Source organism: Pithys albifrons, chromosome 1 (genome assembly GCF_047495875.1).
Source record: "Pithys albifrons albifrons isolate INPA30051 chromosome 1, PitAlb_v1, whole genome shotgun sequence".
Lineage (NCBI taxonomy): Eukaryota > Metazoa > Chordata > Aves > Passeriformes > Thamnophilidae > Pithys > Pithys albifrons.
This window is the reverse complement of record NC_092458.1, coordinates 99,190,991-99,215,512: the sequence shown is the minus strand read 5'-3', so window position 1 is coordinate 99,215,512 and position 24,522 is coordinate 99,190,991. Positions and strand designations below refer to the sequence as shown.

At 40.7% G+C, this 24,522-nt stretch overlaps 2 protein-coding genes across 12 annotated transcripts in view; one reads left to right on the top strand and one right to left on the bottom strand.

Moving 5' to 3' along the window:
• The window catches only part of C2CD3 (C2 domain containing 3 centriole elongation regulator), a 41,243-nt gene extending 32,331 nt beyond the window's left edge, over window positions 1-8,912 (bottom strand). For 6 of the 9 annotated variants that reach the window (XM_071562270.1, XM_071562293.1, XM_071562301.1 and 3 more), the window contains exons 1-11: window positions 8,835-8,912; window positions 8,482-8,739; window positions 7,405-7,562; window positions 6,639-6,823; window positions 5,726-5,931; window positions 4,767-4,899; window positions 3,557-3,685; window positions 2,277-2,421; window positions 1,727-1,881; window positions 881-1,087; window positions 289-401 (exon numbers count right to left, since the gene is read on the bottom strand). In XM_071562270.1, the coding sequence (XP_071418371.1) occupies window positions 289-401; window positions 881-1,087; window positions 1,727-1,881; window positions 2,277-2,421; window positions 3,557-3,685; window positions 4,767-4,899; window positions 5,726-5,931; window positions 6,639-6,823; window positions 7,405-7,562; window positions 8,482-8,739; window positions 8,835-8,853 (1,708 nt within the window). In that variant the 5' untranslated portion in view covers window positions 8,854-8,912. Of the gene's footprint in view, window positions 1-288; window positions 402-880; window positions 1,088-1,726; window positions 1,882-2,276; window positions 2,422-3,556; window positions 3,686-4,766; window positions 4,900-5,725; window positions 5,932-6,638; window positions 6,824-7,404; window positions 7,563-8,481; window positions 8,740-8,834 lie in introns of those variants that run through there. The other 3 variants (XM_071562275.1, XM_071562309.1, XM_071562330.1) reach the window with 3 other exon arrangements.
• Window positions 8,913-9,052: 140 nt separating this feature from the next.
• Window positions 9,053-24,522, top strand: part of PPME1 (protein phosphatase methylesterase 1) — a 38,413-nt gene continuing 22,943 nt past the window's right edge. For 2 of the 3 annotated variants that reach the window (XM_071562343.1, XM_071562351.1), the window contains exons 1-7: window positions 9,053-9,228; window positions 17,288-17,400; window positions 19,125-19,216; window positions 21,155-21,212; window positions 21,706-21,757; window positions 23,564-23,718; window positions 24,227-24,317. In XM_071562343.1, coding sequence (XP_071418444.1) covers window positions 9,131-9,228; window positions 17,288-17,400; window positions 19,125-19,216; window positions 21,155-21,212; window positions 21,706-21,757; window positions 23,564-23,718; window positions 24,227-24,317 — 659 coding nt within the window. In that variant the 5' untranslated portion in view covers window positions 9,053-9,130. The remainder of the gene's footprint in view (window positions 9,229-17,287; window positions 17,401-19,124; window positions 19,217-21,154; window positions 21,213-21,705; window positions 21,758-23,563; window positions 23,719-24,226; window positions 24,318-24,522) is intronic. The other variant, XM_071562357.1, reaches the window with a different exon arrangement.

The following is a 24,522-nucleotide window of genomic DNA, read 5'->3' as shown; positions in this document are numbered from 1 at the left end:
TTGAGCACAAGATTCAGAATCCCTTGGATCCAGCAGATTATTTGAGCTCTTGGAGATATCACATGACATCATCTGGAAAATTATTTATTTGAGGTGTAAGCATCTGTCATATTTTTGAAAGTAATGTATCTTCCTCTTACTATGGCAGAAAGGATATTGACCTTAAGTTGAAATGTAGGAATGTGCTTATTGACTTGCACTTCTTTCTCTAGGAAAGGAAATTTGAAAATCCTAAGACATGAAAGAGTCAACAAAACTAAATATAAGGGGGGAAAATAATACTCTTACCATCATCTGTGATTTTACTTGAAGCTACTCGAATTAATTCTGTTTTTATGGAGACCTGTCCTTTATCATCCTTGGAGACTCCCACGGGAAAGTGACATTCCACAAAGAAGGTGCTGTGAATAAAAAAGTGAACAATGATCACAATCCATCAAAAATAAAATTAAAAAAATAATTAAAACCCCCAAATCCATCAAAAATCCATTAAAAAGTGTATGTAATGAAACTGAACACAGCAGGCAAGTTCCATGTTCACAGTTTATTGCTACTCTACTTTTTTAGGATAATCGTACCACCTATCTTCTGATTTTTTTCCATATGACATGTTCTCATCCAATAAAACCAGTTTTGTTTTCAATTTACATTTGGACCTCTCCAAAGCCTCTGGAAAAGCACAGCCTGAAATAAGGCCACATCAGGATAAATTAGTCACACTTTTAACAAATTTACAGAATACAATTTCCCAACAGAAGGAGAAAGATAGAAAGATCTCAGAAGCCTGGAGAACTCAGGGAAGCTGGACTACACAATAAACCTCAGTGAAAACTACCTTGAAGGCACAGGAAACAAGCTGGGAAGACACAATCCCTCTTACCACTTATTAACAGATGCAGGTCGTGGAGGTTTTCCCATTAAGTCTTTCTTCCTCTGGGAAATCTGGATGCTCTTAGGAGGGATTTTCAGGTTCTCAATGATGACTCTGGCCAGGTGTATTTGCTGCAGCAATGCCAACCTGTCTGAATCTAAGGATGTGACATGAGCTGCTTCCCTGTTATCTTCTGGGGGAGCAGTGGGAGAGCAGCTGGAGAAGAAAATAAGACTCAGGATACAGAAACATCCTAAACATGACCACATGAAGGGAAAACTGTAGCTTGGGATGTTATTTCAAAAATATATGTTTTAAATATATTTGTACAACAAATTTTGTACTCTCTGTAACAGAAATCTCACAGTATCTGAGGTGTATAACTGAAAAAAAAACCCCAGAAAGTGCATGTTCCCATGTTTTTGATTTGAGAAAATCTTATGTTAACTCTTCAAAAAGAAAAGCTTTATTTAATGTCATATTTAAAAAATGGGAGATGACACAGTTACACACAATAACAAGTCTCTGCTGCAGATGAACAGCACTAGGATTTTAGTCATAATTTAAAATCTCACTTGTGTAATTTGTAAAACGTCATATGTACATGGTTTTGTGTTGGTACCTCTGGAGACATGAATTGGACCTGATTGTAAGAATAGCAGTATTTGTAAGAAAAACAATCTGAAGCAATTGTTGGGGCTGAATTATTAAAAAAATGTGTCATAGAACCTTAATACTAACTGTATTGTACAAGTGAAGCTTGATTTTTAGAGACACTTTTATTGGTTCTGTCAGGGGAAAAGGGGAATACAATTAGATGAGGTCAGAATAGAAGTCACTAATGTAACTATTTACCTGGGTCTAATTTCTGTCACATTCTGATCCAAGGTATTAAAATCTTTCTGTGGATTTGCTGCATTAGCTTTCCTGAGAGTTTCTGTCTTGGATGTTTTTTCTGAGGATTTAACATCACCTTCACTGAGGGAATCACTTACACTGGAATCAGACTTCTGAAACAGAAATAAGGCACATAAATAAGAAGTTAATTAGCAGTTTCAGGAGAGATACATAATAGTCATGATACATAAATTAAAAACAACTTGAGGATTGCTTAATTTGAAACAAATCAAAAATTATCAAAATTTTTCAGTGGTTTAAAAAAAAAGTCTTCCTGGACAATTCTTCCTGAGTAATATCCAAACGCGGTGCTTGACTATGCAGTCTTGACAGTATTCTTTTAATAATACTAATTTTAAGCAAAGTACTCACATACTCAAAAGCTTTTGTACGATACTTAATGTTTATCTAGCTTTAAAATCCTGACATCTGTTGAATTTTTGATTACGCAAACTTCTGGTTTTCTTCCCATCAGGGAATGCACATTTTCCTTTGGACCCCCACTTACAGGAATTGTGTAAAAAAGCCTCTCCAGAAGACTCTGGTCATAATGGGGATCCCCCAGTTCACTGTCATACACCTCACTTTCATGAGAGAGGGAATCCCAAAGGGATCCTGTGTGATCCCACAAATGTCCCGAAGAGAAATCAGCACTGTGGGTGAGAGAGAAACATAACTTAGTCTTCCAAATTTTGGTGGTATTTTCTAAGGAATCTGGGCAATACAGTCTCTTTTATACCAGATTTGAACTATATTGCCTCCAGATGGAGCCAGTCTGTGACCCAATCTGAGGGATTATCCTATGGTAACAACTATGGATCCAACAGGGAAAAACTGTGGAAAAGACCCCTGGAGATCATCTAGTCCAACCTCTGCTCAAAGGGAAAGTATGTAAAGGAAAATAATCCAGTTGGATTTTTAGTATCTCCAAAGCTGCAGGTTCCACAGCCTCTGTGGCTAACTGACTCCACACCTTGATGACTTTACTTTCATAATAAAATGTATCTATTAATATGTAATTGAATATTCTAATTTTTATCCTTAACTGCTTTATAACTTTTGCTTTAAGGTACCAGTAATACTTATGGACAGTTTACTTTAATAAAAAACCCAAACAAACTATACCCGAGTGGGTAAATCCAAGGATTTTTGGAACATAGTTGGAACAAACTGGATTTTGTTTGGTTTAATGGGTTTTCTCTGTGCTGTGAGTTCAAAATAATTTTATGATCTGCAAACACTTTAGTGTTATCCAGTGATAAACCACAGGGAAAAAAATAACAGCAAGGCACAAGACACATGAACTGAAATTCTAAATATCTGATGCAGAAACTGTGGGTTCAGGTTGCTTCACATCCCTGATTTGGGCTCAATGGAAGCATGATTTATTCTCCTGCTACACAAAAGGAGAGAAAAATGTTAATGTATTATTTGGAGGAAGATTAAAAATAACTATTGGTTCTCTGCAGTTTTACTTTACTGTTTCTTCTTCAAAGTAACACTGTATTTGGTTTATATACTTGGTAACATTTTAGGTTACAACAATAATGACTATTAAATAATTTAGTTTTATCAAAGATTTTGGCTGATTTTTCTTTTAAATTGACATGACTTGGAGCTTTCCAGGTTGTCCTGCATTAAAGCTGAGGTATAAAATACCTTCGTCACTTGCACATTGGTTACATTCCCAAAGTATGGAGAACTTGAGGAGTCAAGAGACATTCTTTAGTATAAAATGGTCAAAAAAGGACAATTTTCCAGTAATAACCCTCAGTGCATCACACTCACTTGCCCAACAGTAACTGGATTGCTCTTTCTTCAGAGTTTAGGTCAAATTGCTGCTCTGGAAGTTCAGATCCAAACTGATGGGAATATTCAGGAGGGGGCACAAAACTGGACTTCAAGACTTTGGGGCTTCTGGGTAACAGTGATTGAAGCACAGAGAGTGAAAGGAAAAGTAAAGATATTAAACAGTAAAAGGACTTCAAGATTAAAACATTAATCCATTAATTGGTCTATCAACTTTTCTTGCAAAGTCCAAAATCATCTACTTTTAAACAAATAGAAATAGATTGAGTAGCAGTAATTTAAACTGTGTTTGCAACAGCATCACTGATTGCCAAAGACAATGACATTACTTTCTGGTTGTCACAGAACAACAGGAAATATTTATATTTTTCCAGATTAAAAACAAGGAAATGAAGTTTCTCCCATTAAAAAAACGTGCATTGGTCTTAATACTTTTAATACTGAACTGAGAATATTTATTAAGTCTAACACTAAACAAAGGTGGAGTTAGAAGTTGAAAAGGCACCAACAATTTTTTTTTAATCTGCTAAGAAAAATCTCATGGAAGAAGATAAGGACTAATAATTTTGAGAACACAGTTATACAGATGCAAGTTTTCATGGAAATTTTGGTACCAGGAGATACAAACTAGAATATATAATAAAATAAATAAAAAGAAGATATATTGTTTAATTATATTATTTCACATACTGATGTGTTTTTATTATATTATTATTTACATTATTGTGCATTGTTTCATTATATAATATATAGAATAAAATATAATAAAAAGTATCCAATTTACTTATTTGAAAACATGTTCTCTGTGTTGAAGTACCATTTCACTTGCACTTCCTTACCCTACTCTTATTCTTTATCAACATTTAATATTTCATTATAACTTAATATTTCCTTACCAATTCCTTTATCATTAATATTTCCTTATCAATATTTAATATTTCCTCATCAACTAAATACAAATATACTCCAAAATAAAATTAAAATCAGTGACTTAAATCAACGTTTACTACAAGAAGATTAAAATAAATTCACAAAATTTAGGCTTTTATTCATGGGTAGAATTTAATTTCACATTTGAATGAGAATCCTAAAACACATCTCATTAACCTTGGTATTTAAAGTTCTCCTGATAAGGCCTCAAAATGTGTAGTTTGAATCTTAAATCTCACTTCCCCCATTCCAAGCTCACTTTGTTGGTGCTTTAAAATCCTCTCTCTCTAAAAAAGGAGCCACTTTATTCAGTTCAGTCTCCATGTCAGGGCTGGATTTCATTGCAGAGACAAACATGGCATCTCGGAGTTTCCTGCCCTGATCCAAGAGAGCTGAGAAACAAGCAGAAGGATTTATATTTTAGCATTCAAATGTGATTTAAAAGCAATGGGTAAAACACAGTGTGTTGGTGCCAGTCAAGAAATCTCTGTTTTCAGCTGTTATAAAAAGATCTTGACAAGCTGGGGATTAAACATGTTTTATATACCACAAAACAGCTCAGTGAGAGGGATCCTGTATCAGTTTCCCACTCAGAGACATGAAAACAACTTATGCAGACACATCAAGTCAGGCATTAGAAGAGCATTATTAGGATACAGGAGCAAAACTAATTTATGGAAGAGTAGTTTGTCACCTGAGGATGTCTAATTTTAGGTCTTTTCTGTGAATATGAAGCTCAAAACACAGCATATATGGAAATCTGCCCTACTCTGATGCTCATTTCAATCCAGTTCAGGCAGCCTGTGGTCTAAAAAGGATGGAAATAGTTTTCCACCTGAAAATTCCAATTGAATAGGAACCCTTCCAAGACTACCCTGAATATGAACAGCAGCTCTGATGGCCATTTCAAAAGACCTCTCAAAGACTAAAGACACTGTGAGAAGCTGAGCTTCCTTTTCTTTTATCCTTCCAGGCTCAGGAATCCTGCTGGGACACCATGTTTTCCGTGAGCTGGATACTCCAGTCACCTTCCAACAAGACTAAATCAGCAGTTTTTAAGTAAAGTAAAAAATATAAAAATTATCTTTGATATAATATAGTGAGAGGGTGTGAAGGATCCCTTTTCCTTCAGAAAATCTCAGCTCTGGAGAGGCACCTGAAATATTATCAAGAGCTGTTTGTTGTGAACCTAAAAGATGATGCCAGTTGCACACAAACCTGACAGCAAGTCTTTTGTAGTTGGGTTGTGCATGGAGAGCATCTGCATGTTCATTCCAGGATTGGTGCTGGTGGGAAACAACAAGGAAGGATTTGAAGGATTCACTTTCAAAGGCTCATCTGGTAAAATCCCAGGCTGATAAGAAGCAGGGAAAGTGTCCTTTATGTTTTCAGAGTTTTCTTCGAAGAGCAAATGGTCCTTTCCTCTAGTGAAAAATGAAATGTTATCTCAGTAACAACTCAAGGAGGTGGCTAAAGGAATTCAAAACTCTTTAGGTGCTCCAAAAAGAAATGTGACGTTATTTTCATGACTTCTCACATGCCACTTAGACCATCAGAGAGGCCCAACTCAAGCTGCAAGTAATATAATTAAATATTTTCAGAAGATCATTTTACAAAAGTATGTAGTGACAGGACAAGGGGGAATGGATTAAAATTGACAGAGAGTAGGCTTAGATTAGGCATTAAGAGGTAGATCTTCCCTGCGAGGGTGGAGAGGCCCTGGGCACAGGTTGCTCAGAGCTGTGGCTGCCCCATCCCTGGAAGTGTTCAAGGCCAGTCTGGACAGGGCTTGGAGCAACCTGTGCTAGTGGAAGGTGTACCAGCCCATGGCAGAGCATGGAACCAGATGAGCTTTAAGGTCCTCTCCAACTCAAACCGTTCCGTGATTTGTGGCACCTCTTGTGTGAACCAGCATGCTTGAACTAAATCAACATAGGATGCAAATTTCTACCAGATGAGAAATTTTCCCTGTAAGCTCCGAAACCCTCAACATTCTGGATTTCATATAACATACACATTCAAAGAGATAAAACATTCCATAACCCACAAGTGTATAGTATAACTAAAAAACAGTGGTGTGAACTGCAAACTAAACCAGAATTTTGTAATGGGAGAGAAAAAAAAGGGGTACCTGGGGCTTGTGGCTCTGCTGTTTTCAACAGATTCTGGGTCAGTAACAGCCACCTGTGTGTGCCTGGGCTCCTGGGATGGAGCAAGAAGTTGGGACTTGCTGCTTCCCTGAGCAGGGTCCAAAGTTTCCTCTGTGGTGGTGCAGGTGTCATACACTTCCGGCAGAGGTTCTAGAACCAGCGAGACCTGAAGGACAGAAGGTGAAAATATTTGTTTGTTCTTTTCTTAAGTGCAGCACATACTGTATTCAAATTCACATGTCATGCCATGAAAAATTGCTGCTCTTCTACATAAAGTAATATTTATATTTTGCAGTTATGTAACATCAGAAAACTCTGACACATTTACAACTACTTGTTTCCTGTTCCGTGTCTTCCAGTCTAAGATAAATTATCTTTCAGCATCTATTCTTCAGATCCAGGGCTGCAGGATAGAATTTTCTTCATTCCAGATTTCAAAACCTCCTACAATTCCAGCCCAGTGATGTGTTAGAACCAAGGATCCATTTTTAAATCCACTGCTAGAACTCATCCTCATCGTATGGACAACAACATTTTCTTTATCAAGCTGAACCATCACATATACCTCTAAACAAAATGGAGTCGAAACCACCAGTATCTGTTTTTCATTTTCTTCCCTAGCTCAGAAATGCCTTGGACAGAGATCAGGTGTGCAGTGTGCCATGCACAGTTTGATCCTGACACCTGACTACATAAATAATTTATAATGAAATAATTTATAATAAAGATCAAAGACATCAGGATTACCTGCAGCTCTCCAAGTTTATCAGATGTTGGTGACACCAAGGGGAAAGACCCTTTGATGGGATGGCTGGGAGAGAGTTGGGACAATTTGGTGATCTGCACTCTGCCAATGGGGAGGTGATTGAGCTTAGTCAGGACCTCCAGGACAAGCACACCCATATCTGTGAAAATTAGGAACAGTTTCAGGTCAGTCTCATGGTCACAATTAACACTTTTTAGTTAAAATGACAGAGATGTCAGAGTCACTATGTTTTACAAAGAAATTATGATAATGAGACAGCAGGGAAAGAAGAGTCATTACAGATATCATTACTGGTAATAAATTATGATAAATAAACACAAGATTGCCAGAAAAGGAATGATATTACATGAGGGAATGGCTTCCCACTGACAGAGGGTAGGGTTAGATGCAATATTGGGAAGAAATTTTTCCCTGTAACATGAGGCCCTGGCACAGGTTGTCCAGAGAAGCTGTGGCTGTCCCATCCCTGAAATTGTCCAAGGCCAGGTTGGATGGGGCTTGCAGCAACATGGTCTAGCCCATGGCAGGGACTGCAACTGAATGAGCTTTCAACGACCCTCCTAACCCAAACCAGTCTGGGATTCTATGAGTAGCAACAGCCAGCATGGGTTTAACGGAGAGACTCTGGACATCAGGCTTGCATTAATTTCCTGCATACTTTTCACTAAATTAAGCATTTAAATAAGAAAAGTTATGCCTTTAGACACTGAAATGCTTGTATGTGTAATACCAAAACCCACAGAATCACTGAACAGCTGGGACTAGAAAAGACCTCTGGAGAGCATCGAGTCCAACCTGTGACCGATCCCCACCTTGTCAACCAGATCAGAGCACTGAGTACCATGTCCAGGCATTCCTTGGGCACTTCCCATGATGAGGACTCAACCATCTCCCTGAGCAGCTCCTTCCAGTGTTTAACAGCTCCTTCCATGAAGAAATTCCCTCTGATGTCCAACCTGACCTTCCTCTGGCACAGTCTAAGGCTATGTCTTCTTAGTCTAACCTAATCCTAATAAATATTTCGGCTTTTGTGGGCCTCCCACGCGAACCGTCCCTACCTGCCAGGTACGCAGCGAGCTGCCGGGGCCCGCAGCGCACCGGGAAGCGGGCGGTGGTTCTCCCGGCGGAATGCCCGGTCCGGGAAGCGGGCTGGAACACGGTGCCGCCTGAGGTTTCCCCCCACCACCTCAAGCGGACGAGGACGGGTGGTTTGGGGGCCGCCCAGATCACCCTGGAAACGGTGCAACGGAGGAAGCAGCGTGGCGGGCCCTGGACGAGCGGCGGGAGGCTGGTGGGAGAGTGGGGGGCACCGGGACCTGCGGGAACAGGCGGCGTTAGCGGCGACCCGAGTTCCCGTAATCCTTTTCGCCCCACCCCGCCACTATTGTAGCCCCCCAAGATCCCTCCAAACCTTGTCTCCGCCCTGCCATCCCCTTCCCTCCGCCGCATCCCACCCGCGCCTTCCGGCTGGCAACGGCAGCCAGGGCGAGGGACTACACCTCCCGTTATGCACCTCGCGCCCCCCCCCCCCCCCCCAATTATGCGGCAGTCCTGTGGACTACATTTCCCATGAGGCCAAGCCACCGTTTCCCGTGGTGCCGCGCGGCGGCGTTGTGTGTGTGGGGAGGCTGCTTCCGGTGGGGCGGGGCAGAAGCGGCTCGGGGCATTCCGGTGTGTCCCCGTATTACCGGCGTGTCCCTCGCGATCATGTCGGCCCTGGAGAAGCAGCTGCACCTGGGCCGCCTCCCACCGCGGCCCCCGTTGCCTGGCCGCGGCGGCCAGTCCTGCTCCAAAATGCGCATGGGGTAGGCGTGGGAAGGGGCCGGGGGGCGTTCGGAGGGGAGTATTGTGGCGGAAGGGGAGCTCTGGAGGTTGGGATGGTCGTTTTAGAGGGTGTGGATGGAGAGGGACTCATTCTGGGGATTATGGAGGAAGGAGTGTTCATATTGGGGGGTCAAAAGGGAGGAGTTGTCATTATTGGGGGGTCTAGAGGTAGGGGTGGTCGTATTGAGGAGTCTAGAGAGAGCAGGTCCTCGGACTGGGGAGTCGAGAGAGGAGGGGCTCGGACTGTGGGGTCTGGATGAAGGGGGTGGTTGTTATTGGGGGATCTGAAGAGAGGGGAGGCTCATATTAGTGAATCTGGACAGAAGGGGGCTCTGTTTGGGGGGTCTGGCGGGTGATCATTTTAGGGGGGTCTGCAGGGAGTGGCGCTCATTATTTGTGAGGTCTGCAGAGAGAGTGTGTTCTTATTAGGGATTTTGGAGGGTGGAGTGATCATTGTTGGGGCTCTGGAGGGAGGGATACTCGGTTTTGGGTGGTCTGGAGGGAGGGGGGCTCATTATTTGAGGGGTTTGGAGAGGGGGGGGGTCACATTTATGGGAGCTGGAGGGACGGATTGTGGGGTCTGGAAGGAGAGGTGGTCGTATTGGGAGGAGTACTCCTTATTTGGAGGGTGGTCGTTCTGGGCATGTCTGGAAGTGAGGGGGCCTCATACTGATGGTCTGGAGGGAGAGCTGGCCTTGCTTTCCAGTGCTTTCCAGTGCTTCAGAAGCAGCACCTGGATCATTCTTCTCGAGCCACAACGGGCGAAGATGGTATTGCCTGGAGTATCCTTAGAGCTGGGGAAAGGTGATAGGTCCTGGGATTGCTCTCCTCCATCTGTTTTTTCCAAGTCCTTTTGCTCTCAGTTTCGGGAGGGAGGGTCAAAAACCTTGTTCAGCTGGTACCTCAGAGTGCCACCAGAGGAGAGAGGTGTGTTGGAATTCTTGGGAATTGGATTCCTAAGTCAGAGTTGGACTTTGATGATCCGTCTGGTGGGTCCCTTTCCAACTCAGTGTTTATTCCATGATTGTGTGAAATGGGATTTCTCAGCAGCAGGTACCCATGGGAGGTAGGTGAGCTCTGCTAAGGGACTTAAATCCCTGCTCCAGATGATGGAAAGTCTGTGATACTCTTAAGTCTTTCAAGCTGGAGTTGAGAGCACATTTTGGGAGCTGTAGGAGAAGTTTGACATAAGGATGTGGATGACAAAGAAGGGTGGAATGGACAAGAGAAACCCTTATATTCTCTGAGTCAGAGGAAGCAAGTGAGTTGCAAACGGGATAGTTTTGAAGGGAATTCTGTAATCCCACCTCCAAAAGTGTGAGGGAGGAGCTTGTGGAGGAGGAAAACAGGATCTTGCAGCAGGTTGGTTTGGAGGGAGAGGGTTCCATGTGCAGAAGGAAGCAAAGGAAGCTGGCAGGGATCGTGTAGGTTTGAAAGATGGATGTTTTAATTAATTTAATTAATCTGAAAAGTTAAATTTGGAGAAGAGGTGTTTTCAGGGATGTGAGAGTATGGAATTTGAAGTTTGGCTCGTGACAGAGAACAGGGGTTGGTGCTCTGGTCCTCTCCACCTCAGGATCTCCTCATGATTCCTCCTCCTTTGGGAGGATAAAAAAATCCTACAATTCCCATAGGAAATTTGGTTTGATATAAGAAATCAGATAACTAAAAGAAATAATGGAAATTATTGGAAAAATGGAAATAAACAGTCAGGGTGTTTATGCATGTAAGAGGACCATTTTCCTCTCCTTTAAAGTGGAGTTTTAAAAGGTGGATTCATGTATTATTAGTTTTGGATTTCCATCCATGTTTTTGGATATTCATTGACTGTATTTGGATGGATAGAATGCGTGTGGTGTTAGGACATGAATTAATACTGCCAGCTCTTCATCTGATTTATCTTAGTATGAATAATTTTAAAGCTCTGCTTCACCCAAGTACTTGCTGGCATGCCCTTTAGGTTAGGCCAAAAAGTTGTGTTTAAGGATTAGTTTAGGTAATAGGCATAGAAATTAGAAAATCAATGAGCTTGAATGACTTTCAGTGGGACTCGTCTGCTTTTCTATGGCTCTTGGTTACCTAAATTAAGTGTTTCCTGATGTGTTGAAACGTGGGGTTGTGAACAAGCCACTAAACCCTGAATTCCCCAGTTTGTCATTGGGAGTCTTGAATTTCAGAGCAATGGGCTGAAAGTTACGTGGACATACAAAGTTAGATTTAAGTGTAAATATATTATTTAATTTTGCTGGCTCTGTTCAGAACAGGCTTCACCAAGCAAAGTCTGCCAAGCACAGTTCTCCTGGTTTAGATGAAGAAATTCAGTTTTTAATTCTTCCTCTTGGTTTATCCTGTTTAACTCATCCCTCACAGTTTTTTTGTGTATTTTTGAATGTACTTTATACACTGTAAACTTTGTCAACACATCATCCAACCCTTTTGATAATTTTTGTCAGAGAAACTGACAAAAGCAGAGGCAATTAGATTATTGACTTAATGAGGTGCTGACAAATCACACACCCTGTCCCTTATATATCTTGCTTCATTTACTCATCACAGGTGAACAAGCGACTCATAATGGGCATTCCAGGGGTACTTCAAAGGATTTTATAGACACTTGTGGGTTTTTCTTTTTAATTTTGAGATATTTATGCTCCTTAGTAGCAATTCCATATATTAATTTATACAATTCTTCCTTGTCTTGCTGCACTTTGGAGGGTTTTTAAACACCACTGGGGAATTATTATGAAGGAGAGTTTGCTTTCTGTTGTCTTATAAACCTCTTTTTTCCTTTTCAAATACTTCCTGATAGCACTGATGTGAAACATGGTGTTTGTGCTTAAGGATCAAGAATTCCCCTGGAATTCTTTTCCTTGGAAGCAGCAGGGCATAGTCCATAATAATGTTATCTTGCATGACACAGTTGTATATTTTTTGTTTCTGCCCCTTTGGGAGAGACATTCCCATTGCACATCCAACATACCCTTGTCCAGAGGGGCTTGTGGCTTGTATGGAAAGGAGACAAGAAAAAGTGGGATAGAGTTTAGCTTAGCCTGAGTTTATCCTTATCAAGGTTTAGTTCAGTGCAAACAAGTGCAAGATTCCACAGGAAGAGAATTCCACCAAAAAAGAATGGGATTAGTTGTACAGAGCAAAACAATTGGGTTTTACAGTGCTGTATCATCTCCAAAGATCTTTTAATTATTTGGAATTATTTGATCAGATCTGTATATCTCCATCATGGCAATTCTAACTAATTTCTCCCTTTTTAATCCACTTTTTTTCCCATGGAACCTTTTAAATAAAGAAACATTTTACGTATTCAGCATGTTTAAGGCAGAAATGAAGACATTATCATTTTTAGAATTTCCAAATACAACTTCTCAGCCTTGGCAGTTTTTACTTAGCAGTGGTGTTTGATTTGGTCAGGCTCAAATATGATGTGAGAATAAAATCTCGATAACTTGTTTTAGTAGTCTTAAATCAAGGCTGTCAGCAGAAAAAGGAATTTGTGAAACTGGTTTCCTCTGCTTGTTCCAACCATTTTTTTTTCATTTTAGCAAAATACCTGAAAGAAAACCCCTTCAAAAACTGGTGAGAGATTTGTTGAGCCCCCCAATGAAGAGGAAAAACTGCACAAGGGGATAAAGCAGCTGCAGAAGGTGTCCAGAATGTGTCTTGTAATTCCAGTTTAATATCTGGAATTTAAGGATCATTCCAGAAAAGTTATTCTGTTGCACTGGTTTGGTTTGCTGGATCCTTTAAAAAGCACTAATTAGTTCTGTCTATTAAAATATTTGGTAAGCAAAACGTTGTTTCAGCAGAGGAAGGTGCAAACCCACAGCTGCTCTTTAATTGGTTCACTTCTAATTTTGAATTTTGAGTGAGTGTTGTGGTAAAAAAGCAGCTCTAGACAAATTCGAAATCAAAGACGATACTCATTCTTTTCTTGAGAAAAATGTTTTCCATCCTCTGTGGTCACTTGGGATTTTGTGGAAAACTCCACACTTAGTCTGCCTTTTTGGGGGTTTAGTTTTAAATTTGATTGTGTGTTTCCCCAGCATTGCTTTGAGGTATTTTGTTTTAAATTATGTATTTATATCAGAGGTAACAATAGTTTTTAATTCCCAACTCCACTTTCTGCTCCAATTCCCTTGCAAACATAGGAATTGTTAAATTTTTTTTCCCAGACATTTCATGTTTGTCACATAACTATTAATGTTTTCCCTGGAGTTGTTAACTCTTGTTAAGCTGAACTTGAAGCTGCTAAATCCCTCAGTAGAGCAAGTTCCCAGAGAAGGGCTCAGCCTTCATTTCATGGATTACTCTTGCGATTCCTGAGCTACTCTCCATGGATCTCTCTTGATATTGTGTTCTGCCTGCCTCTTGCATGGAAATTTTGGCATTGGATCTCTGCTGTCAGAAATGGAATGAGACACAAAAATATTCACCCTTGGGAGTGCTCAAGGCCAGGTTGGACGGAGTTTGGACTAGTGGAAGGTAGGGGTGGCAAGGCTTTGGAATGGAATGGGCTTTAAGGTCCCTCCCAATGCAAACCAGTCTGGGACTCTGTGAAAAGCTGGATCTGTTCCCAGGAAGTGGTTAAATGTGTAAAATGAAGAAGCCTTCCAGGTTTATTCCGTGGTCCAGGGTTTGTGTACCAGTGCTCCCAGAAAGTGGTAAACCTTTTTCCAGGAGAAATTGCTGCTCCGGGCCAGCCTAAGAGGCTTGAGACTGGTACTAGCTTCTGCAGGTTCTCTTAAATCATCTGCTTGGGAAAGCAAGCTAAAAATTCCTTTCAATCCAAGCAGCTTCTGAGATGAAGTTAAATTTACCTATCTCTGTAAAGCTTCTTGCTCTATGCTCTGTTTTCCAGTGTGTATTATTTCTGTACTTCTCTGGATCCTTTTGCAGTTAGAGCCTTAATTTATTGATACAGCTGCAGGTTTTGCTAATTTTGGTTAGTGCTGTGCTTAATGTTCCCCATGACAACCTTGAGTGCTTAAAAATCTGCATTTATTGGTAGAAGCTCTGGGTTTTGCTGTTTGTGGCAGATCCTGAGCCTGATGTCATCGGTGAGGTATTTTGCATCATTGCAGTGTGGTTTTTTGGCTTTGGTGTGCAACAGCAAAAAGTTAATTTCTTGCTTTTTATTATGATTAATTTTTATACCAAATGTCCCAAATTTGTGCTACTGAGAAGTCGTGTGATTTCATACATCTCTCACATGCTACAGATTTCCTGACTGTCCATCCTATAGCCATTCTTCCAGAAAAATGGATTAGTTTGTCACACAGCCAAAACTCTTCATGACATAATCAGGAGCTTCCCCATGTCCTGCCTCCCTTATGCATAAGAGAATTTCTTCAAAATTTCTGCTATCACAATACAGGGGGTGAGTTACCAGGGAGTTCCTGCTGTTTACCAGATTTATGAGTTATGTTGGAAGGGATATAACCATGTGATGTTATTTTCTAATCACCTGGATTTCTTGGGGACAATCAAACCTAAATCCAGCTGTAACACACTGTGGAAAAGTCTGACTGCAGTCAAAATGCTGCATTTTAAAGGCTGGTGGAATTTATTTCTTACCTATTCAAAAATAGGAGAAGGGAATTCATCCAAGCTATGGGAAGTTCTCTCTGTCTCTAGAAAGAACCAGAAATGGAATGGACAGAGCACATGATCAGAGCTGGGATGGCTTTCATGGAAAAGTTAATTTTGAATGTGATTTTTTTTCTTGAGCAGAGCATGAGATTGAGGCAGTAATATTTTCTGGTTTTACGGAGGTGACACCTCATTTATTTGAAATTTGACAAGAAATCTGGAAACTCACAGGAGGGAATTTGGTCCATTCAGGGGGTGGCAGGTTTATCATAGAATCGATTGGGTTGGAAAAGACCTCCGAGATCATCAAGTCCAACCCTTGGTCCAACTGCAGTCCCTTTACTAGATCATGGCACTCAGCGCCACGTCCAATCTCAGTTTAAAAACCTTCAGGGAAGGGGAATCCCCCACCTCTCTGGGCAGGCCATGTTTCATATTCTAGAAATACTAGGGGAAATAGGAGTTCTATATCTACAAAATCCAACACCTGCTTTGCCGGTTCTATTCTATTTCTTTAGGAAGCCATGACTTCAGGTGAAACTTCCTTCCACAGGAATTTTTCTGCTGGGAAGGTCACCCCTCACACCTTTTAATATTCTGTGCTGCCTGTGTAAATACCAGCCTGAGAGCCAGATTTTGCATCAACTGAGTCATCAGGAAAATTCTGATTATGGATCTTTTTTCCGGAAATGGGGATACAAGCAGAGGGCACAGCAGCACCTGTTGAAAAATAAATTGTGTTTTCAATTGGACACCTATGAGAGTTGGTTTATGGGATGTCCACAGGTCTAATGATAATTTATGGAGTTTGCATTCTGTAAACTGCTGGATATACCCTGACATTAGTGCTGCAGGAACAGCTCATTTAAGGGGTAATTTGTTGCAGTGCTTGGTGATGTAACCACCAAAAAACTGCAGCAGGAATTATTACAAAGAGGAGATCAGGAATAATGACTGTAATTCATGTTTTGGAAATGTTTTCTTGAGAAAACCAGAGGGCTGTTTGCTGCCTTTGTTTAGGTATTATTCCCTGAGCATGTGGAAGAAGATGCCAGGTTATATGAAAAGGAGGAAAGGTAATTCCTAGGTATGGAGAAGCCACAGGTAGCAGCCTTGATGTCCTAGTTTTTCATCACACCAAGTCCACCATCCTGATGTGGAAATACTCCACCAGCATCTGTTGCACAGTTTTGTTATTATGATCCTTAATTTGAAATAGTTCTTAAAAGTCCTACCTTTTAAAACTTATTTATTTTTAATCAATATAGCCTTTTGGGCTCACTGTGTTTTACCTGCATTGCTGGATTTGAAAGCATCCTTCCTAATGAAGTATTTTTTGGATAGGATATTGTCAGATTGCCAGGAAATTGCCTATAGAGCTCTAAGGATACAGAAAACAGCATTTTGAGAAGTGTATATGACATTTTATAATGATGTTGTTCTCGTGGTCCTTGTGCTTAACTGAGTCAGGATAGACATGAAAGCATAGAATGAATTAATTTAATTTTTATGTCCCTTCCATTCACATTCCTGATGTTGCTCTATTACCCATTTTGAATACTCTTTGCAAATATGTCAGGGTTTTAACTGTCACAATAGATTTCACCTGATCTGTAATTAAAGCTTGCTGCTGTGCAATTAAACCTGGTGGATAGATTTTATTTATTCTGCTCCCAACAGCGTTTCTAATTTATACCACATTCTTCAACTCTATCCATTGTTTTTCCACCAGCCTTTGGAACAGGTTGACATTCTATTTGAATGTTGCTTCTTCCAAAAATTAGAGGAGATTTCTAGGAATGTTGTCATCTGTACCAAGTAGTAGGTGGTAAATTAACAACCTTCAGTAAATATCTGGCACTGCTTTTCAGTACTCTGGGTGACTTCTGGAAAGCAACATGTTCTTTTTTAAAAATTATGATCCGTATGCTGAATCATACACTTGAGATGGCTCCCTGTGTTCTAGGCTCTGGAGTACTCCCAGTCATGTGAGTGTCAGGTTTGCCTCAAGACCAGAGGAAAAATACAAAGTATTTAAAACAAATTATTATAAATGCAAAGTGTTTTGTGACCTCTGACTCAGTTTTGAAGCACCTACAAACTGGTAGGTTGTACTGGAATGCAATCTCTGTATTTCCCGTTCCTTTAGTTTTCCCTTGGCTTAGTGTTGTCTAAATCACCATTTTTCAGTCTTCCTTGGAATTACTTGATGAGGAAAATACTCTTCTATCTGTGTTTCCATGAGATCTCCTCAATAGGAGCAACAATTAGGGAAAAAAAGAATTTTCTCGCTGACTGTAAAATCCTTAATGTTGTGTGGGAGTTTAACTTCCAGTCCTGAACTGTTGTGTAACACCAGCACATTCTCTTCAGTGGATGGAGGGAAGCCTGGATGCTAATTTCAGTGGATGATTTTAAAAATAACTCCTTTCTTAGGGTATTTTTGTCTTGCAGCCCTGGAAGAAAGAGGGACTTTTCACCAGTGCTTTGGAGCCAGTACTTTGAATCCATGGAGGATGTTGTGGTGGAAAATGACACTGGCAAGGATATATCCTTATGTTTTCAGATTTTATTTGTCATAATCTCAATGACTGGGGCTGTATCACTTATTTATTGGAGGTTATTGAGGGTTTTTTCAGCTTTTTCATGTACTGCTTCTCATCTTCCATTATGACCCTTGCAGGGCTCCATATCAGGAACTAGAATTATTCCTTTTAAGCTGTTCCTAGCAAGGCCGTTGTTTCTTTAGTAATCATTAGTGTGAAAGGAGTATTATTTCCAATGGCTCAATACCATATTTTGCAGGGAAACACTCGTCAGGTTCCCATTCCTATTGGAATCAAACCTGTTGATTGATTTTTGTTAACAGCTTCAGTGGTACAGCAGGTAAACCTTGACATGAACCTTTTGATGTTGATAAATACTTCCAAATTTCTGGCTGATGTGGTGATGCCATGAGTCTTCTTCCAGTGCCAGCCAGGTTTTTGTCTGCAGGTGTTTCTACTCCAAGATAAAGAAAACCTAACTTTCAAGCTATTTCTCTCCAAATACCAATTTAGTAATTACTCCTTTGATTCCAGTAGCATATGATGCTTTGAAATGAGAGAATTCTCTCTCCTAGTTTTTTTGCTCAGTTTGCCATTATGTATTTGTCCACTTGATCTCAGAACTCTACATGGTCCAGCTCTGGAAGAGTTCCAGGCCAGGTCGGATGAGGCTTGAAGCAATGTGGTCTAGTGGAAGGTCTCTCTGCCCATGGCAGGGGGTGGAACTGTGTGAACTGTAGGGTCCCTTCCACAACCCAAACCATTTCCATGATTCATAATATGCACCTTGTCTGCATTTAATGCAAGGGCTGTGCAATCCCTTCAATATGAAATGAAAAGCATGATAGAGCTATTTGGATGGGTTGTGTATATAAACATCCCAATTTAAGCAAATCTTAGTTGTTTTGAATTTTTTTCTGCACCCTTTAGAGAAGCTTCAACTTCTCTATGAAGGTTGTGGACCGATGTGAACTGTGGAAGCAGCTGAGTTAATGGGGGGGTTGGTGCCCTCTGCTCTGCCCCAGTGACCTCTTAGAGTAATTCGGATTGAGTGGGACTTTAAATCTCATCCCATTCCTCCCTCTGCCATGGGCAGGGACTCCTTTCACTATCCCAGGTTGCTCCAAGCCCTTTCCAACATAGAGATGGGGCAGCCACAGCTTCTCTGGGTAACCAGTGCCAGGGCCTCCCCACCCTCACAGGGAAGGATTTCTTCCCAATACCCATCTAACCCTGCCCTCTGGCAGTGGCAAGCCATTCCCCTTGTCCTGTCCTTCCAAGCCCTTGTCCAAAATCCCTCTCCAGCACTCTTGGAGCCCCTTTAGGCACCAGAAGGGGCTCTAAGGTTTCCCTGGAGCCTTCTCTTCTCCAGGCTGAACACCCCCAACTTTCCCAGCCTGTCTCCAGAGCAAAGGGACTCCAGCCCTTGGATCAATTTAGTGGTTTTCTAGTTTTCTCTCAGTTGTTCAGTTAACTATTGTGCACAGGGGTGAAAGGGTGGGGGCAGGAGATGTGGGAATTACAAGAAGGAGAAAAACTGTACAGCTGGAAAACATCTCTTGAAGCTTAAATTCATTTACATTTTGTCCAAGTAATGCTTGAACATAATCAGAGGGATAAATGGTAAACACAGGGATAAAAACAAAACACTGTTGGGTATTGCAGTCTCCAAAATACATTAAAGCAACTTTGACTAACTCTCTGAAATGTCCTTAACTGTTCATACACTTTTCGAATTTACAAAAGCGGGTTGGAGGGGCCTGTCCTGCTGCTGTTACATGGTGGAGGCCACTCTGGCCTGTCCTGGGCTGTGTTTACTGTAAGTAAAGCTGCTGCTTGAGATAAGTAAATGTGTGTGGAAGTGTAGCTGTGTGAGTTTGGATTCAGCTCAGGGAAACACAGGAAAACAATATTATGAAAAATAATAACAATGCTATCTTTGTGTGGTTGAAGTCCTGCTGAGAAACCTCATTTGCTGCTCAAGCCACTCTCTGAAACACAGACTGAAACTCTGAAACAAAAATTGAGGTGGTGTCAACCAGGAGTGGCTGTGGGAACTGACCAGACCAGAATTTCTCCATCCCACCCATTCCCTTTGAAAAATTGAGTTAAGGAAGAAAACTGAAGGTCCCAGTAAAGTAAAATCACTTGCAGCCTGGGATGTTTATTTAGGACCTTTTTAATCCAGCAACTCTTTGAGCATTCTGATGTCCTTAATGAAAAAATGCTATAGGATGATTTTCATGGAATTGCGACCCCTCTGTGTTTTCCCTGTGCCTTTGTTCCCATTTAAGACCTTTTAACAGTTTAATGGGATGTTAGTGACTTCTTCATTTGAATATCTGCTTAAAGGCTGCCAAGAATGACCATTTTACAGGAGTAACCAATAACTACTCTTAAATTCCCAACAGGATTGTTGAGTCATCCTGATGAACTAGACAGAAACCATCTTATAATATGATGAGACATCAAAAAATTGCTTTTTCAACTGCACTGTAATTTTGTTATTTGGAATATTCGTTAGTTTTAACACCTGCTGCAGAATTTGTGCATTCCGGAGTGAATTTGTCCCAAGCAATCAAGTGTTAAATGTTTGGGATTAACCACAGTTTAAGAAAACCAACCCAAACTCCTCCCTCAAAATGAAAACATGATTTGGGAAGCCTTAGGAGTAACCGTCTATAAATAAAGTAACAGCCTGCAGTATGTTCCTCTTTTCTCTTGCTTTTTGAGCAGGGAGCTTCTTGGATGAGAAGCTTGGACTTCTAGTGACCAAAATACTCCTATTTGGATAAAACTCAGGGCACTGGAAATTTTTCTATTTTCTTACATCCCACCAATGATCCTCTTTCCTTATTGCCTACTAATAATAATCTGATTTTTAGCAGCAGACCTCTGTTAAATTGTTGCCATGGTGCATAAAGCCCTTACAGACTGAGGTTTTGCAGTGTCTTTAAGGACTAGGAAATACTAACTTCAGGATTCAGTGGGGTTTGGGAGAGCAACTGCTACAGCCTTTTAGGACTTGAATAACTAAAAAATCAAAATAAGAGGGCTGAGTAGCTTTTGCCATTTATGTAGGTGGTTCCGTTAAGAATTCCTCAGCAAATTCCTCCATTCCTGCAGGGCTGTTATTTAAATAATCAATGATTCCTTAACATGGAAGTCTTCCTGTCAACAAAGAATGCCACTTAATCTCTGCAATCCCTGAAGTAATTTAGTTAAATTGATCTGCCAGGGACAAATAGAGCCATAATTGTGTTGCAGCCCTACTTTACCTTAAAAAAAATTCCCCGCTTGTTCCCCTTGACCTCTTTGGACTAAACAGTTTTTATACATTTCAACTTGTAAATTTCTATAGTTTGAGAGTAAATTGAACGTGAGCTGCAAAGTGGCTGCTTCATCTTTATGTCAGGCATGTACAAAAGAATTAGTTTTGTACCCTATGGGGCTTGGAGAGGAAGGGAATTCCTTTGGTGTCCATAATCCCACTGCTGTTTCAGTTTTCAGAAGTGCTGCAGAGCTTAAATTCATGATTTGAAGAAACCCATGTAATATTTGATGCACAGGGAAATAAATGTCCTTATTAACAGTGACAAGGATGGACCTTTGGTTTATTAAGGATAATTTTATGGAATATTCTTGCTTGCGTCTGTAACACCTTGTCCAATCTAGGTTCAGCCACTTTGTTGGCAGTGAAGGGTTTTTAGGGAGTGCTTGATGTTGCTAATCCCACTCTCTCGGTCCCTCCTTGCAGTCTGCAATCATTAACAGGATCCAGTGTAGGATTGTGGCTTTGGATCTCCGAGGGCATGGTAAGTCAAATAAATAAACCTGGGATCACATCAGTGTGTTACACACACTGTTTTTTTAAAGGTGTAGTGAATGACTAAGAAAGCGTCCTTAAGGCATCCCAATTTTTATTCAAAAGCGGAGATGGAAAAGCAGCTTCTTCCAGGAGCTGAGATTCCCTGAACTTATGTGCAAGGCACTGGCAGGTTTGTTCTTCCACCAGCCACCTCCTTCATACTTCCATGACCTGTAGGGGATCTTTATCATGAGAAATAAGGTCTGTTCTTTAATTTTAAGATACATTGCAAATATGACATAGTTATGGGCAATATTTCCAATCCATAATGCAATAACTGTTCCTATTAATTCTTTGTTAATTATTCATGTTCACTGCACCAGGCTCTCTCAATATCTGTGCCAAAAACCTTTTTACAGTCCTTGCTCTTAAGTCCTGAGGGGGCCTGAAGGTTTTCAACTCAAGTGAATTTAACTTGGGTTGTTTGTTTTTTTTTCTAGGAGAAACAAAAGTTAGGAATCCTGAAGATCTGTCTGCAGAGACTATGTCCAAGTAAGGAAGTTTATGTTCATTTCTCATTTCACAGATCTCTTATTTTCTTTCCTTGAGGGAACAATAAACTACTTGAGGACATAAAACATTCATTCAAGTAGCTAGGAGATTTCATTTCACATGATTCTGGTAGTTATCCCTTCTTTTCCTTCCATTTTGGGACAGTTTGTTTGAAATCATATCTCTCCCAGGTGAGTCATACTCCAAACTGAAATTGTTGTTTTCTGGGTCCCTTCAGTTTTTAAATTCAGTGGCTCCATATCAGTGAGCACTTTAAACCTACAACACTTGCTAAAGAATTCCTAATAGTGGGGAAATGCTTTCCTTGGAGATCCCTGGGGATTTTAGCCTGAAATCACCATTTTGGCTCTCCTTCAGCTCCTGGAGCAAGCATTCAGGCAGATGCACCTTGGACTGGTGGCACCCCCAAAGTCTGGGCTACAGACTGAGATTTCAAGCATAGAGTTGCTTTTCCCAGCTACTATGACCTGCTTTGAGGTGGAGATCCCTGTCTTGACAAAGCTGTAAGAAAAGAAAATACTCACTGTAAAGCACATTGTGCTCTGCCCATGTTTAGCACAAAGAGACTCTTTGCTATGACTACAGTTAAATCATTAAGGATTTCTTTAACCTTCACATGACAAATTTGCTTAGTTTGTTTTGGGGAGGCCATGTGTGAAATGGATTCTGACTTCCATTGTGCACCTTATTCCTGCTGCTTATGTCTTGTCTGGTTCTGGTGTATTACTGTCCTGAGGAGATGCCGAATGAAATAATTAGAATTTTTTAGATCTGGAGCAGCACCACTAAGTGGGAAAAACAAGTCCCTTTTGTTTTCAAACCTTTCCCTCATCTTACCAATGAACCTGAAAATTAATCCTATATATCTTTTAAATGGGAGCCTTAAATTAGAGCTAGTTTTATGCTTGGTCTTTTAAATCAAATCCTCAAGCAATTTTCTCTAGCAGAGCAAACAGGCTGGTCAAATTACTTTTTCAGTTCTTTTCTGTTTTCAATACTGGTCAGTTATCAGGTTCCTTGGAATGGTTGTAGTCAGGAAAGCAATTGGGATGTCTTTAAACTACAGTGCTTTTCAGTAGATTTCAGCTATTAGCTCTGCTGCTGTTTTAAGAGTTGAGGATCACGTCATCCAGCTTTCCCATATTGGGAAAAGTGACAAGAAGTCACAGCTTCAGTTTACCAAGGTTCCTTATGGAAGAAGTGGGGAAATTGCTCCTTACCTTGAGATATCTGTGCTTGTAGGGAGTCAGTCTTTTTGCTCATGCTCAGTGTTGTTCATCTTCGCCTCAGTCAGTTAAACCTAGCTATTTTCTCCCTCTAATTCCAAACAGTTCCTTCTTTCAGAACAATTAATTTCTTGCTCTGTGCTTTCATGAAAGAGGATTTGACAGTTTTGCTCACCTTTTATTTAACATTCTCGCCAGCAAATGTCAACCTGAAATGTTTTTCGTCAAGGAATTACAGAATTGGGTTGGGAGGAACCTTAAAGCTCATCTGCTTATGCATAGGGACACCTTCCCATAGGCTGGGTTGCTCAAATTTCTTTTAAATGGTATCTTTTAAATTAGAACTTTTGCTAATAAAAATGGAAATGGCATGGATGTTCAGGAAAGCATTGTCTTGAAGAATTTCCTGCACTGATACTGAGATGAAGCAGTGACAGAAGAATAAACTTGTTACCTGTAGGTTAAAAGATGATTTCAAGCCAGAAACATCTATTAGATCAATACTTTGTCCTCATGTAGAGGTGAAGATACCAACCATGATTTGCTCTCCCTCTGGCAGAGATGTTGGGAACGTGGTAGAAGCTCTGTACGGGGACCTTCCCCCACCTATCATGCTGATAGGGCACAGCATGGGAGGGGCCATTGCAGTGCACACTGCAGTCGCAAACCTGGTGCCGAGTCTGCTGGGCCTGTGCATGATTGATGTCGTGGAAGGTGAGTGTGGGTTCCCTCAGATGGGCTTGCAACCCCTTGGGTGGATTTCCCCCTTCCACTTTTTCCTTTAACTCCAGATCCCCTGGATACAGAAAGTTTTGCCCAGTTTTTAAACCAATTCTATCCTCCTAAAATAACCTGCTTACACAAAAATCATTCTAGTGTGACTTTTCTTCCTTCTTCTCCTCCTCCTCCTCCTTCCCCTCCTCCCCCTTCCCCTGCTGCTAGCTGCTTTGAAATATTTTCTTCTTAGTGGGGGCAAGGGCAGCTTTTCCTATAAAGTCTTACACTAATCACTGTTTCCTTCTTCTCTTACTATCTGAATGTCTTACCTTTTCAAATACTAATTTTCCAACATGACCATTGGCTTAGGAATACTGTGTTTCCTTAACAAAATTAAATCCCCAGATCGCTCCAGCTCTCTCTGAATGTATTGCAGCCAGTTCTGTATAAAGGAATATGGCAATGATTTCATCGGATGCCACAAAGCGGAAATATTTGCTTTTAGGAACAGCAATGGATGCCTTGAACAGCATGCAGAACTTCCTGAGGAGTCGTCCCAAAACATTCAAGTCACTTGAAAATGCCATCGAGTGGAGGTAAGGAGTGGATTAGTCTTTAAAATCACTTGTCTTCCCTGTTTCCTCGCAGCACTTTTCCCACATGAATTTTAAACTCACGGTTACAGTGACAACATGGGGTTTGAAGTTGATGTTTATCATGAGCCACTCCAAATTCCTTCTGAGAACAGGATTTGGGAATGGTTTGGAGAAATATTGAACATTAGAGGGATTCTGCTTCTGG